Source organism: Pinus tabuliformis, chromosome 6 (genome assembly GCF_031772625.1).
Source record: "Pinus tabuliformis cultivar Carrire ecotype Pingquan chromosome 6, CPIR1, whole genome shotgun sequence".
NCBI classification, from domain to species: Eukaryota; Viridiplantae; Streptophyta; class Pinopsida; order Pinales; family Pinaceae; genus Pinus; species Pinus tabuliformis.
This window is the reverse complement of record NC_142292.1, coordinates 2,010,039,249-2,010,054,423: the sequence shown is the minus strand read 5'-3', so window position 1 is coordinate 2,010,054,423 and position 15,175 is coordinate 2,010,039,249. Positions and strand designations below refer to the sequence as shown.

The window sequence follows — 15,175 nt, the reverse complement described above, 5'->3', positions numbered from 1 at the left end:
TTCTAGGTGTCATTCTAACAAATACTGTCTACACCAAGAAAGTGGGCAAGTCTCTTATCGTTCTTGTTCTTTATGTTGATGATCTTATCCTGACTGGTAGTGATCCCAACCTTATAAACCATGTGAAGTCTAGCCTTAAAAAGAAGTTTGAAATGACAGACTTAGGACACTTACATTATTTTCTTGGTCTTCAAAGTCTTGCAACCCAAGGAAGGTATTTCCCTTTCCCAGTCCAAGTATGCCTGTGATATTCTACACCATTTTCACATGGAAGACTGTAAGCCAGCCCCATCTCCCTTTCAGTCTGGGGTCAAACTTTCAGTCGCTTGTACTTCTCTTGAAGTTGATGCTACCTTATACCGTCAACTTGTAGGAAAACTTTTGTATCTAACCCATACTCGTTTTGACCTTTCCTTTGCTGTTCACCTTGTAGCTCGATTTATGCAAAACCCACATGAAATTCATTGGAAAGCAGCTAAAAGAATACTTCGTTATGTTCGAGATACATTTCAGTTTGGGATTCATTACAGTGCCGAAGCAGCTCCTATATTGGTTGGTTTCACTGATTACGATTGGGCTGGTGACCCTGATGATCGGAGGTCCACTGTAGGTTATGTGTTCACTCTTGGTTCAGGACCTATTACATGGGCTTGCAAGAAACAAGTGCCATTTCTCTTTCTTCAGTAGAAGCAGAGTATCGTGGTGCCGTAGAAGCTAGTAAGGAGGCCTTGTGGCTTCGTCAGATCCTGTCAGAGTTTGGCTTTCAACAGCAACATCTGACTACACTTTGGTGTGATAATCAAAGTGCCATTCAACTATGCAAAGATCCAGTCTAACATCAGCGCAACAAACACATTGAACTGCGCATGCACTTCATCAGAAAGCTCATCCACGACCATGTTCTTGAAGTGCAATATTGTTCAATAGATGATCAAGTTGCAGACGTCTTTACAAAGGCTCTCACAGAGGCGAAGTTCACTAAACTTCGATTTATGGTTGGAGTTCAGGAAGTTGTCACTAAGGGGGGATAGGCTCTAGTGCCTCCTTCCTTCTCCTATTGTGTCATATTTGTAAATCCTTCAATCCTATCCCAAGTTGTTTCTAAGGGGGGATGTTAGTATATTCCGACACATAGGAAATAGTTAAGTATAACTTGGTCTAGTATAGAGTTAGGTAAAGTGTGTTTCTTTACTATGTACATTTTGTAACTTACAATCCGACGGTCACGATATGTAGTGATCTGACGGTTCATTCTCTCCTCGGTACTATCGACACTTGATCCGTGGCTTAACACTCGATTGGTCCATGATGTCTATTTAAAGAGCATGGAGGGTCATTTGTAGGTTAACTGTTCATGAGAGAAGCTTATGTAAAATTTCATTCTTTTATTAATAAATTGCCTGAAGTGGCCGCGTTGGCTCAGGTCGTGCACTGCTTCCCTCTTTGAGGGTTTTAACCACGTCAAAATACTGGTGTATTGATCTGTGATCTGTGTGTGAGCGCTGTCCTTTGGTGTTGTATCTGAGGAACTTACCCTGTAAATTCCTACATGGCAAAAAAATCATGAAAGTCAGTACCTTCTACAAAGAGTACCCTTTTGCTACCAACCTTGCCTTATATCTTTCAATACTTCCACCAATATTTCTCTTCAGTTTGAAGACCCATTTACATCTGACTAACACTTCTCCCTTTAGGAAGTTCTACAAGATCCCAGGTTTTGTTCTTGGCTAAATAATCCATTTCCTCATCCATAGCCTTCTTCCCTCTTCACTATCCACATCATCCATTACTTCTTGATAACAAGAAGGTTCCCTAGCCTAAGTTTTCATCGCAACAGATGAAGCAAAATCTTCATACCTATTTGGTGTCTGTCTTTCCCTTGTAGACCTCCTAAGAGTGACTGGTTGTTGGATTTCTATAGTTTCCTTTATATCTTCTTCACCTTTTTCTGCAAAAGTTTATCCTTCCTTCTGACTTTCCGAAAAAGGCTGAGTCTCCAACTGAATTTGTTGATTTAGCGACACCTGTTCCTATTCAAATATTTCAATATCGACTTTTAGAAGAGAAGTTTCATCAAATGTTATGTCTATACTAATGATTATCTTATGCATAGAAGGATCCCACAACCTATATCCTTTCACTGCATTGTCACACCCAACAAAGACAACATTTTGCTTTTGGGTCTTACTTAGAACTTTGATTCTTTGGAATAAGAGCATAGGCATTACAACAAAAAATTCTTAAATATGAATAATCACAACATTGACCTGACCGAATTTCTTTAGGAATTTTACAATTAATAGCAAATGGAGGTGATCAATTTACCAAATAACAAGTAGTGGATACTACTTCTACCCACAACTCCTTCTGTAGATTAGCATTGCTAATCATGCTTCTAGCTCTTTCCAGAAGAGCCTGTTCATACGTTCTGCAATGCCATTTTGCTGACGAGTATAGAGAACAATTTTGTGTCTAACAATCCCTTCATCCTTGCAATATTTTTCAAATTCTAAGGACGTAAATTCACTGCCATTGTCAGTGTTTAAATATTTAATTGTATTGCCCGTTTTCTTTTACACCATAGGTTTAAATTGTTTAAAACCATTAATTAAATCAACCTTTCTTTTTATCATATAAACCCAAACTTTCCTGGAGTAGTCATCAAAAAATTTACAAAATAGGATGCACCTCCGTAAGACACTGTATGGGATGGTCCCTAGAGATCAGAATGAATATAATCCAAAACTCCTTTACTATTATGACTACCAGCTTTAAATTTTTGTCCACATTGCTTTCCAAATTCACAGTGTTTGCAAAAATCCAAACTCAATGATTTCAAATTAGGAAGTAGTTTGCGATTCATTAGTTCTTGAAGGCGGCCCTGCTCGCTCATGTGACCCAGTGCTGATGCCATATGCAAGTTTCTTCTCTAGCCTCCTTAGATGTAGTCGTTGCCTCATTGTCTTGTGTACTTTTATTGATTTTTGATAGCTTGGGAGGTACTCCAAGCCCTAGAGTTTGGGGTTTGGAGGTTGGAGCGCCACAATAGAGCATTGTGGGCATGGAAGCCAAGGTGTGGGATTTGCACCCGATCTTATGGGTGTGAATCCATGAGGCCCACTAGACATGTGATGGATGGAGATGATAGAGGATGATGAGACGAATCCAATGGATGGAGATGATAGAGGATGATGAGAGGAATCCAATGCATCAAGAATCATCGAATTCCGAGTTGTCTATGTGGAGATATGAATTTTTGAAGTTCAAGGATGGGTCTTTTGGCACATAAGTCATGTAGGCTTGAGAATGAATGTGCCAAAAGACATTTGGGAACCCTTATTTTTGGTATAAATATAAGGTGTTGGAGTTCATTTTTAGACTATCCAAGTGCAACAATCACATAGTTTGTGTGGTCTGAAGCTAGTCACAGCCTAGGAGGACAAGTCCGAGGTGGAGAAAGGTCATTTTGACATCTTCTTGATGGGCTAGGAGGTCCGAGCTAGTGCAAAGAGGCAACTGCATGCCTTAGGAGAGTTTTGAGTTGTATTTTGGGTTAATTTATGTGTGTTATCTCATCCTCCAAGCAGGCCGCAACTCCTAATTGACTGTACTGGTAAGCCACAGGTAATCTAGCCATTGAAATTGGGTGCAGTAGAGTTGTTGGGTGACATGGCTAGGCTGCAGGCCTTGTTTCTTTGAACAGGAGGGCTAAGAAAGGTTTCTTGGGGTTCGTATTAGCTCGTAAGTGGAGCATTTTGAGGACAAAACTTGAGAAGAGTAGGCTGCAATTGTAGGAGGTCTTTTGGAGGTGAAGGAAGAGCTGACAAATGACTGTTAAAAGCCCTAAACAATCCATTGACATCACAACAATGCACAAAAGTCTAGGACAAAGAAAGGTATGGTTGGTTGATGTGTTCTGTTGATAGGGATGAGGCTATACCAAAAAAAGTTTGGACAACAATTTTGAGGACATCTAGAGGAGCAGCTTACATCAACAACTTATGTGTCATGTCAAGAGGAGCAACAAAAGGTTGTAGAACAAGTACAATTGTCCTCTTGAGTTGATGGGACTTGCAGGGGAATGAGTGTCCTAGGAGAAGTTTGTTGGCAACCAAGAGGAAGGGCTTCATAAGTGTTGGATGCCCTAACTAGGAGTAGATGCTACAACAAGTATTGGTCTCTCATGGTCTGTTGGAGGGCAACGTGAGAGTGGACCAAGTGCAAGACTAGGAGAGGCAGCGGGTGGAGCTCATAGGTCTGATAAGCCAGAGGAGTAGTTTGATGCAGCTCGTGTTCATCATTGGAGATGGGACATTCGTTGGTGATAGGTGGTAGCCCTCTGCGCCTTATGTTAGTCTTCATTCAAGCAGTGCAGAAATATTATAGTAGGTTGAAGTCCCTGAGTAGCTGAGGAGCAACAGTGGGCAGTTGTGAGTTGTTCACAAACAGAGTTGTGAACAACTCAACATGAGTCTCAATGTGTTGATGCATTGATGGATGAACGATTAATGAGAGAGCAAATTGGATAGCCGAGGTTCAGTGGCTAGATGGACTTGGATTGTTGATAGAGGCAGTGATGTAGATTGGGAGTCGACGAACTAGTCAGGTACAAGGTACGATCAAGAGGAGCTGAAAGAGTGTGCTACGACCAGATGGTTAGAGTATCTTGTTGAGGGTAGATTGGTTGTTAATGGTTTGATACCAAGCTCCAGTTTTGTATTTTTGTTTAGTGGATATTTGAGGGCCGTTATCCCTTGTACGAGAGCCCTAGACTATTGTATTATTCAGTTCGATTAATTTAACAAAGTTCGGTTACAGTACAAAATTGTGTAAAAAGTGGTCTATATTTTGTGCACTAGTAGATTTATTGTTGTTTATATTTCGCTGTGTAAAGTAGCTTCATTGTGATTCTTGGTTTGGTAGCGTCAGTGATGTAATATTCTATCCTAGACACCAGAATCATGGAAAATTAACACCACCTAGTCTGTAAAGGTTTTCGATCTCCTCTGCCTTCATAACAACAAGAGTGCATGTTGAAATTCTCAACTCTCCACCTTGACTTGTAAATTTGTAACCTTCCAAATCCAATACTCCCAAAGAAACCAATTCTTTTTCAACTTAGGTAGTCTAACATCATTCAATGTTCTAATGGTATTGTTAAACATTTTAATTTTGACATTTCCAACCCCAACAATTTGACAAGGTACATCATTAGCCATAAACACACAACTGCCATTCAAAGCCTGATATGAAGTGAACTAGTTTCTGTGCGGACTCATGTGATGAGAAGTGCCAGAATCTAACAACCATTCTTCAAAATGCTGAGAAACATTGCAATTAAACTGTTGACACCTAATCATGGGGATTGGGTGAACATTTGTAAACAATGTAAATAATAAATAATGGAAAAGGAAGAGTCATCAAGAGGTGAAACCCAAGAGTCACTCCATGTATATAACTATGAACAATCTAAATGAATAAACACAATCACATTTGAGGAGTTACCTCCTGGCCTGACATGGTATCAGAGCCAATCCTTTCTTAGTTTCCTCCGGCTCTTGTAACTCCCTCCTGCCATTTCTACAGTTTGTCATATTCTTTGTCCTGGATTAGTATTATTCCACTCTGTTTTCCTGAGATGGTATGCTGCAATTATTTCAGTTGAACGACCCTGTCCAATTCTATTGCATTTTCAACGCTACTCCCAAACCTCCTACCTACCTAGGCCAACATCGCCTTGCAAATTCTTGTTACTTTGCATGCGGCAAGCCACACCAAGGCCGTGGGAGTCTCGGCCTTCCCGAACTACTATTACCTATTAGTATTCTCCTCGCCAACAACTTCAATATCATTAGCCTTTGGTTCGATTCTCCTCCTCCTACGTACTGTTGCAGCGCTCGGACACCTCCGTGTTACACATTTCAACACTCCTCACAGTGTATGTCTTCATTGTGGCTCCATCAAGAGTTTGTCGACCACATTGGGGTCCGCAAAGACCACAAAGTTGAAGTCGAAAGCAGTGCCCTTCGTCGTCCAACTCCACGCATAGAAAGAAGTTGCAAGAAGCGCTTCTAGCAGGCCTCCATACCACAGTGGAGGGTGGCGCAGCGGAATGGTATTGGAATGGCAGCGGAATGGTGCAGAATGGTATGCGTTTTATAATTGTCGTAGCAATATTTTATATAAAATGTGGTAATGCGCTTTGCGGTAACTCCTCCACAGTCGGCTCTGACAACCCCTCCATATACAACGTTGTCTCCATACGTGGTTTCCGTAGCCCTCGCACTCATACCACCATACTGTTTGCAATAGCTTAGCTATACCACTACACTGCTCTCCGTCCCACGACATCCCATATACTTGGTGAATGGTATTACGTTGGGGTACCCCATATAAACCCTACCCAAATAAGACCTTCCCCCAAATAACACCTCCCTCAAATATACCTCTACCATATATTAGAATTGGATTTTTTTCCATTACGAGTAAAATTTTGCAGCAGAAGTATTATTATTATTATTATTATTTTTGTTTCTTCGTTTTGTTGTTCTCTACAGTACACAGATTTTACAATGCATTCATTTATATCTATTGTGGGAGTGGTTCTCACCGGGAAGGAGAACTATCCAGAATGGTCGCGGAAGATCAAACACACTCTCATTTTTAATGCGCTGTGGAAAGGAGTTTGTCTTGGAGAAGGAGACAAAGAACCGGAAAAACCTACTTTAGACAAGGAATTTGCCATTTGGGAAAATAAGAACAATGAGGCCTATGCCTTGATTGCAGCATCTATAAATGAAGAGGTGAGTCGCCATATTTCACCATTTTCAAATGCTTTGGAAGCCTTACAAAAATTGAAGGAACTCTGACTTACACTCCGAACTTGAAGTTGTTCAACTGATGATTAAATTGTCAGCCTTGAATTACAAAATGATGATCCTCTTGTTGTTGCATCAGAAGTAAAATCTATTATGCATGATAACAAAGTCATTAATGTTGAATTGGACATTCCTCTGATAGCTTTTGTTAGGGCGCTTTATCCCACTTATTCAAATTATCTTGTCATTGCAAGCAAATGGAAACCTCAAAGAAATTACCTTTGACTCCCTTGTGAATAAATTTGCTGAGAGAGAGAAAGCTTTTGGGAATAAGACATCTTCTTAGTCTTTTGAAGAGGCTGTGTGACTTGCACATAGAGAGAAGAATCTTGCTCAAGATTCTTCTAGAGGAAGAGGCGGTAGAAGAAGAAGAGGAAGAGGAAGAAGAAATTTCAGAGGCAGGGGGGGCAGGCACTCTCAAGGAGAAAAGTATGATTTGCATTGCATACGTTGCAATAGAGATGGATCACATGATGCATCCACATGCAAGTTGCCTTGGGACATAATTGAGCAGGAAAGAAATCAACCTAAAGGTAAAACTAATGACAAAGAGAAAGGTAAAGCACCTGGATCCGCTCACTATGTTGTCACATATCGTAATTTTGGAGTAAATGAAGACTTGTTTAATGCTTCACTTGCTTCTTGGAAAAAAGATTGGTTGCTTGATTCTGGAGCAACTTGCCACATGACTTTCAGAGGAGACTTTTTCGTAGAATTTACTCACAATGTTGATGGAGTAGTATACTTTGCATACAAATCAAAACTCAAGCCATTAGGGCTTGGTACAATCAGGGCTCAAATTGCCTGGGCTTCTAGACTTTCTTTTGCATCATGTTTTGTATCTCCCACAACTGAGGAGAAACTTGATGTCTTTGGTCCACATCTCGCCAGCGAGGACACTCCATTCATATGTTTGATGGCAAGGTTGAGGTGAGAAAAGCATCAAATCACTCACTTGTCATGACGGGGATAGAAGAAGAAAGACTTCTCAAGTTGCAAGGTACCTCTGCTTGTGCACAAAATTTCTCATACAATTCTCATTATGAAGGTACATTCCCATCAAGTCTATTATGGCATGCTAGATTTGGACACTTGAACTATGACAACCTTCGCTTGTTGAAGAAAAATGGTGTTACTGGTTTGCCTACAATTCCTAGGAAACTTAAGCAATGTGATGCTTACATTCTAGGAAAACATAGCAAACAATCTTTTCATGATTCACATTCCAGAGCACAAAGAAAACTTGAACTCATCATTCAGATTTATGCGGTCCAATGCTTGTTCCTTCTGCAAATGGAAATAAATATATGATATGACATTTATTGATGACTACACCATAATATGTTGGGTTTATTTATTGAAGAACAAATCTGATGCTTTTCAAACATTCAAGAAACTTTCATACATGGATTGAAAATGATGCACAATCTCATATTGGCTCTATTTGCACTGATAATGGAAAAGCATACACGTCAAATGAATTCGAAAACTATCTTTGCCAACATGGGATCTAACATCAAACAACTGTGCCTTATAATCCCTATCAGAACAGAGTAGCTGAAAGAATGAATATCCCCAATAGAACGGAGTAGTTGAAAGAATGAATAGGACAATCTTAAATATGGTACGTTCCATGATGTTTTTCAAGTATGTAAAATTGATGTTTTGGGCTGATGCAACTCTATGTGTTGTATATGTAAAGAATAGATGTCCATCTAATGCTATTAGAAACAAGACTCTTTATGAAATCTGGTATGGCCACATTTCTTTGATAAAGCATCTCAGGGTCTTTGGTTCCACCTGCTATGCCTTGATACCAAAAGTACATATAAATAAACTTGGTGCAAGAAGTTGTAAGTGTATCTTCTTGGGGTATTCAAATACCTCCAAAGCATACTATTTTTATGATGAAGTTAATAAAAGATTTGTTGTATCTAGAGATGTAATCTTTCTTGAATCTCTTCCAATGCTGACAATGTTTTTGAGCGGCAACTTGATCGCTTGGATAGATTCAGAAATGCAAAATTATTTCAAGAATTTGATAATCGGATTCCACATCTTGAAGGGGGGATTCCTATATTGGATAAATATGTGGAATCTTTTCCTAAAGCACTCTCTCCCCCACATGAAACTCCAACCACTGATGATACTTTGAGTGATATGATTGATAGAATTGGGAGACTCAGTCTTGATTCAATCCCAACTCACTCAACCGAGCAGCTTGGACCATCTCAAAAAGGTCCCCCAATGTGGCTGACAAAGACACTTGAAAGTGTTCATCATGATGAGGTTGGAAAGCCCGGGACAAGAAATTCAACTAGGCAAAATGAAGGCGATGTAGATGATTCTAATTCACCTGTTGATATGGATGTTTCTTATGATTGTGAATTGAATTTGTCTAAAGATTTTGAACCAACTTCCTTCAAAGAAGCCGCTTCTCATGATGAATGGAAAGAAGCGATGTAAAAGGAGTATGATGTCTCGATAAAGAATGGCACTCACAAGCTGGTTGATCCTCCATTGGGATCCAAACCAATTGATTGCAAGTGGGTCTACAAGAAGTATAAAGCTGATGGCTCACTTGGCAAACACAAAGCCATGCTTGTGGCAAAAAGGTTTTGCAGAGAAGGAAGGGGTCGATTATGAGGAGACCTTTGCCCCCATAGCAAAATGGGCGACCATCTAGACAATCTTTGCCCTAACAGCTTTGAACGTTTGGAAAGTCCATCAAATGGATGTAAAAAACTGCTTTCTTGAATGGAGATCTAAAAGAGAATGTTTTTATGTCCCAGTTTGAAGGATTTGATGTGAAAGGACATGAACATAAAGTATGCAAACTTGTGAAATCCTTGTATGGCCGCAAGTAAGCACCGCGAGCCTGATATGAAAAGTTAAGTGAGCATCTTCTGAAACTCAATTACAAACATTATGATCTTGATGGTGCAACTTTATTTGTCAAGAAAGTTGGCAAAAGAGTTGTATATCTTGTGGTATATGTAGATGATCTTTTGATGACAGTGAACTATAAGAGCTACATTGCATCCATAAAGAAGGAATTGATCCAGGTGGATGTTGGTGGCCACCCACCAACCCATTTGGACCCCCACAACTGTCTCTTTCAGTCTTTTCAGTTTCCTAAATTGTAGCACAGTTTACTATTTTTAGCAGTTTTTCGGGTCCTGAACTTCCGGAGCCGTTTTGAGGCCCTAAACGACGTTTTTTTGGGATTCTGGGGCAATATGGGTCCATGTCGTCTCCCAAAGTGGTAGTACTCGGATAGATCTTTCTAACGAGCTATCATACGCGTCAAACGGAGATCGTATGCCAAAGCTACGACCCTGGGAAATTGATGTACCAATTTACCCAAACGGGGCCCACAATTTGGTGTTTCATCTTCTAAGGGTTAGGTTTCGGGATGTGAAGGGTTTTCCATTGTTTCTCAACAATAAATAGGCCTTCGAGCCTCATTGTAATACAGTTCGGAACAGTTCAGAGGCATGTAGCCGCACATCTCTTCTCAGAGATAAGCTACCATCGCCCTAGCTGGTTTATTTCCATTTCTGGTTGTAAGCATATTTCAGTATTTTCCATTAATGAAATGAAGCATTATTTCCGCTGCATCTCTGTGTTTATGGTTATTGCATCTCTGTATTTATGGTTATCTCTGTAATCTATTGCGTTCCTGCTTAAATCCGGATCAGGAATTGAGGAAAGATTTTGAAAGGATTGATTTGGGCTATGTTCATTACTATCTTGGTACTGAAGTAACGCAACATCCGTAGCCTATATTCCTATCTCAAAAGTACATTGGAGATCTGTTGAACAAGTTTGGCATGATTGAGTGCAATCCTCTAACCACTCCAATGGAACAAAACTTAAAGCTCACATCCGCTTAAGGAAAAGAATTTGAGGATGCAACAAAGTATAGACAACTTGTAGGAAGTCTCAACTACCTGACTACTACCAGACCAAACATTTCGTTTGCCGTTGTTATCCTCTCCAGGATTATGCAAAAGCCTTGTGAGGGACATTGGTCTGCTGCAAAAAAGTTCTAAAGTACTTGAAGGGAACTCAAGTATCCACAGGTGGGCGACTTCAGCATGATTGGATACTCTGATTTAGACTTCGATGGAGACATAGAAACTGGGCTATCTACTTCTGGTTATGCTGAGTCTTGGATTAGGAGTTGTCTCCTGGAGATCATGCAAACAATCAGTTCCAACAGATTCCACAAAAGAGGCAGAATATGTAGCAGCAACTGAGGCAACAAAAGAAATTGTGTGGCTCAGGGAAATTTTGGAAGATACCAAATGCCCAGTGGCCTAGTTATCCAACTTTCCGGTGGCTTGTTATCCAACTCCCAAAGGCCCGATTATCTCATCGGTTGGTGGCACCAAGTTTTATCTTCAAATTCATTAGGGTTACCAAACTTACCATTTTTTTTAATTATAAACGATGGAAAAATGCCGAACCACAAAACCTTGAAATGAACTTCAATGATCTTTTGGCGAATTTCATCGAATTTGTTCGTGTTCGTGTTCGTGTTCAATATAAAGTTCGTTTTCATGCTCGGTATAATGTTCGGCAAACATAAACTAATTTGTTTGAATTGTTTTGAGGTTTGGCGAATTTTGAATTCGAAGGATTAAATTCGCTGAACTCGGTGACTTAGTTCAAGACTACAGAGAGATGTGCACAATTCTGTCTCTGACAATCAGAGATCTGAACTTACTGTTGCCACCGAAAATCTCAGATATCCAAGCTTCTGAATTGTGTCTTCTGCGATGACCCTAGCCTTGTATATATAGTCATTCGTCCATATAATGAGCCGATGTTAGCATCCGAATGGGTGTGTCACTTTGGGTGAGCCGACATGAGTTATTACTTCATTTTGCAGGCTGACATCAAGAGAAGAGGACTGTGCTAGTCTTTGGAGGGCTTTCTAGACACTTAATTGATTCATATACATTTTACACATGCTCAAGAAGAGCTCTTCATACATGACATTAATTCTTTGAAATAAAATCAGTGGGAGCCATCTAAAATAAAATCACTTGCTCATGAAATCCATGAATCCAGGCTTACAATAATAATTTTATTTTCTTCATTACATCATTTACAAAAGCCACAATTACATGTCATTATAAATACCGAACCTAGTTACACTTTCCAACATTGGTCATGTACAATGTTTCCAATTTATCCCACAAACTTGTTGCTGAGGTTTCTTCAACAATGTTGAAGAGAAGTTGAAAACATCATCCACTAGGCACAACCTACCTTATGGTCCAAGTCCTCCCATTCCATATCTGTCATGCCAGCAGGTCTCTTTCTTATCCCATTTAATGTTTTGTGCGAACCCTTGTTGCACCAGCAAATCCCGTACCTTCAGTTTCCACAATGCAGAATTGTTTTTACCGGTGAATTTCGCCACTTCAAACTTCACATTTGTCATTTTTGCCAATTTTCCTCCTAAACGGGCTATTGTAAATTTTAAATGATTAGGTTCTATCAAAGTTCCAAAAAGATCCTTTAATTAGGGTTTTCCCCTATTTTTAAATTTTGTTTCCCTGAAATCTGGGTTTTTCATTAGGGTTTCTGTTTTTCTAAAAAAATTAATTCCCAGAACTTTAAATATAACTCCCAGAACCTTAAATATTTCAGTTCTTCAGAATCATTTCTGCTAGAAAACCAGAAGTTAAAAAAAACATGTTTTCATTTGATTCTTTTTAAAATTGTTCACGGATTTGAACTTCTGCCAGGGATTTAAAAAGAAAAAATGTACCCAACAATCTGCCTAGTGTCGCCGTAGTTTTGGCTCCGAGGCTTCTCTGCAGCTCGGATGCTTCTCTTCTATCTTCAGTTGGCAGCTCTTCTGCAGCCCTACTCGGTTGCTTCTCTGCAATCCTCAGTGACGGGGTGGCCCTGGTGACTTCACTAGTTCCAACGGCTCCATGTGGCTCCACTCAGCCAACAGTCTTTTGCAATCAAACAGGTGGATTTTCCTTCAGCCCTGCAATCTTTTGCAGCGTTGGGTTTCAAACTTTCAAGCAGCACAGGCAATGACTCCTTTTACTTTCTACGCTTCAACGAACTCCCACTATTGCCTCTCTCCTATATTCCATACCGGGATTAAAGCTATCGCCCCTCCCCACCACTGGCTAGTTTGTGGGCTTTTGACTCTTGTCTATTCGTAAAGCCCCAACCGGTTAAATGGTTCAACACCTGTGTGCAGCAAATAGACTTACAGACTGCTCATGGCCCTCACAACCTTCTTCTGATACCACTTGTTGGTATTTAGAGCCCGTATACATTAATTAAACAATAATTAAACAAGAGAGGAAAATGCACAATAAACAGGAAACAGAATCACACAAATAAACATAAGAATTTACATGGTTTACGTGGTAAAAGTAAAAACCATGACAGTGTGTCAATGAAACCTCCACGGGGCAAGGATTGGAATTCTTATTATTCAAGGTAAAAAACGACTTTCCAATCTTACAAGCAGCTTCTCAGGTAACCACATTTGAAAAAGGAAGACATCGTTACACAACTTTCTATTGTGACACAACTGTATAAGCAGTAAAGCTAGATTTACTGAGGTAATTACATTTGTAACAAACTTTTAATTGTTGTCATTCTTAACAATTTAAAGAACTTTCAAGTGCTAGAAGACTTCTATCTTGTATGCGTTATAGCTTGTTGTTTTGCACTTTGTTGAAACTTATGCTGATTATTTTTATTTAATTGTTTAAATTCCTATGCTGACTATTTTTTTTAATTGTTTAAATTTTTATGGAGCAGTCTGGTTATTAGAAGTTTTTTTCTTTTGTCTGGGATATAATTTCTGGCAAGGTTGTTTAAAATGCGTTTTTGAATGTATAAATGGATTGAGTCTCCTGAAAAATCCCAGGACACACAATTTCTGCAAATTAGACAACAATACTTACGGTTCCAAGAAATCCTTGTTGGATTTTGAACAAAATTGACTGGAAAAGTGGGCAAAAACATTTAACAGTTTGGCTATCGAAATTCATACTGCAGCAATGAAGAATCCTGCATGTTGTGGGGAAACTTGTGATGATTTTCTTTTACTTGTTTAAAATTTATAGATTTTTATGGCAGTGACAGAATCCTGGACGTGTGTGGAAATTCTTGCTGATTGTTTTCATTTGTAAATATAACGTGGCAGTGATGAAGAATCCTGCAAACTTGGCAAAGTATCAGGCAAATCCAAAGATTGCACCTGTCATTGCTAAGATGATGGGCAAGTTTGCTGGAAAATGAACGGTATCTTGGTTCAGAGTCTTTAATTTGGTCTGGGAGCAGGTTAGTTGCCCTGTTAAGAGCAGCTAATTAATTTTGCATCTTGGACGAATGGCATTTATCAAATAAACAATACCGAAGCTCAGGTTCTTTCAGTTTGTCTTTTTCTCCCAAGTTCTGATGATAGTTTAGTTTAAATGCATGCATGTTGCGAGACAAAATTGAATTTTTGTTTACGAAGTATTTAAGTCTTATTCACCATCATCTATGATTGTATAAGGAGACTATTATATGAGGCTTACTGGGACTTATCGATGGTATCACAGGCTTGTATTGCTAACATGCTGTGGTGCACATCCTGAATTATGCCTGAATTTGTATGTCTATATTTTAAGCCTTTTCTAGTTATCCACCAAGATGATGCCATCTTGTGAGTGTAGAGTATAGCATAATTATTGAAAATTACTCCTTTTGTTTATGGTTTTCTGTAAAATTGCTCTTTGCAAATACTTACAAATTACCTGGGTTCACGTTGAAAAAATATTTAATATATAGAGACCGGTAGTCTTGACAATTTCGAATATAGTAATGGTCGCTGAAATAATCATTCTTTTAATGCACCAGTTCTTGAGGTTTGTGTGCTGGACCTTGTGTACCTTTATTAGGGATAACGAGTGAAATTCATTGTTCATCCCGATTGGTAAGGAGAAGCGCCATTGAAAAACTCTCCAATCTCTGTTTATGGGTACATATTAAAGACACTTCTAGTACAAGCGCAAAATGTGCCTGGTACTACAGATTAGAGAGAAACCAGCACGAAAACGTAGAAGCACAAAATATAAAATAGGGGTCAGTCTCACATGTAGAATTCCTTTATGTGATTATTAAGTTGGACTCCTATTTTCTTTGTTATTGTGAAAAGTGAGCCATAAAAGGACAGGAGGGAATTCATATCTAAGGCATAACTATCCCATGGATTTCTTTTTCCAGAGTGTGGCAAATGGTCTGGAGTTTTTACCAATTTTTTG

General features: G+C 39.3%; 1 protein-coding gene across 1 annotated transcript in view; it reads left to right on the top strand.

The window, feature by feature from the left end:
• The window catches only part of HIP1 (HSP70-interacting protein 1), a 102,790-nt gene extending 88,165 nt beyond the window's left edge, over positions 1-14,625 (top strand). The window contains exon 11 of the mRNA XM_089432241.1: positions 14,074-14,625. Within this exon, the coding sequence (XP_089288367.1) occupies positions 14,074-14,168 (95 nt within the window). The 3' untranslated portion in view covers positions 14,169-14,625. The remainder of the gene's footprint in view (positions 1-14,073) is intronic.
• Positions 14,626-15,175: the final 550 nt, after the last annotated feature.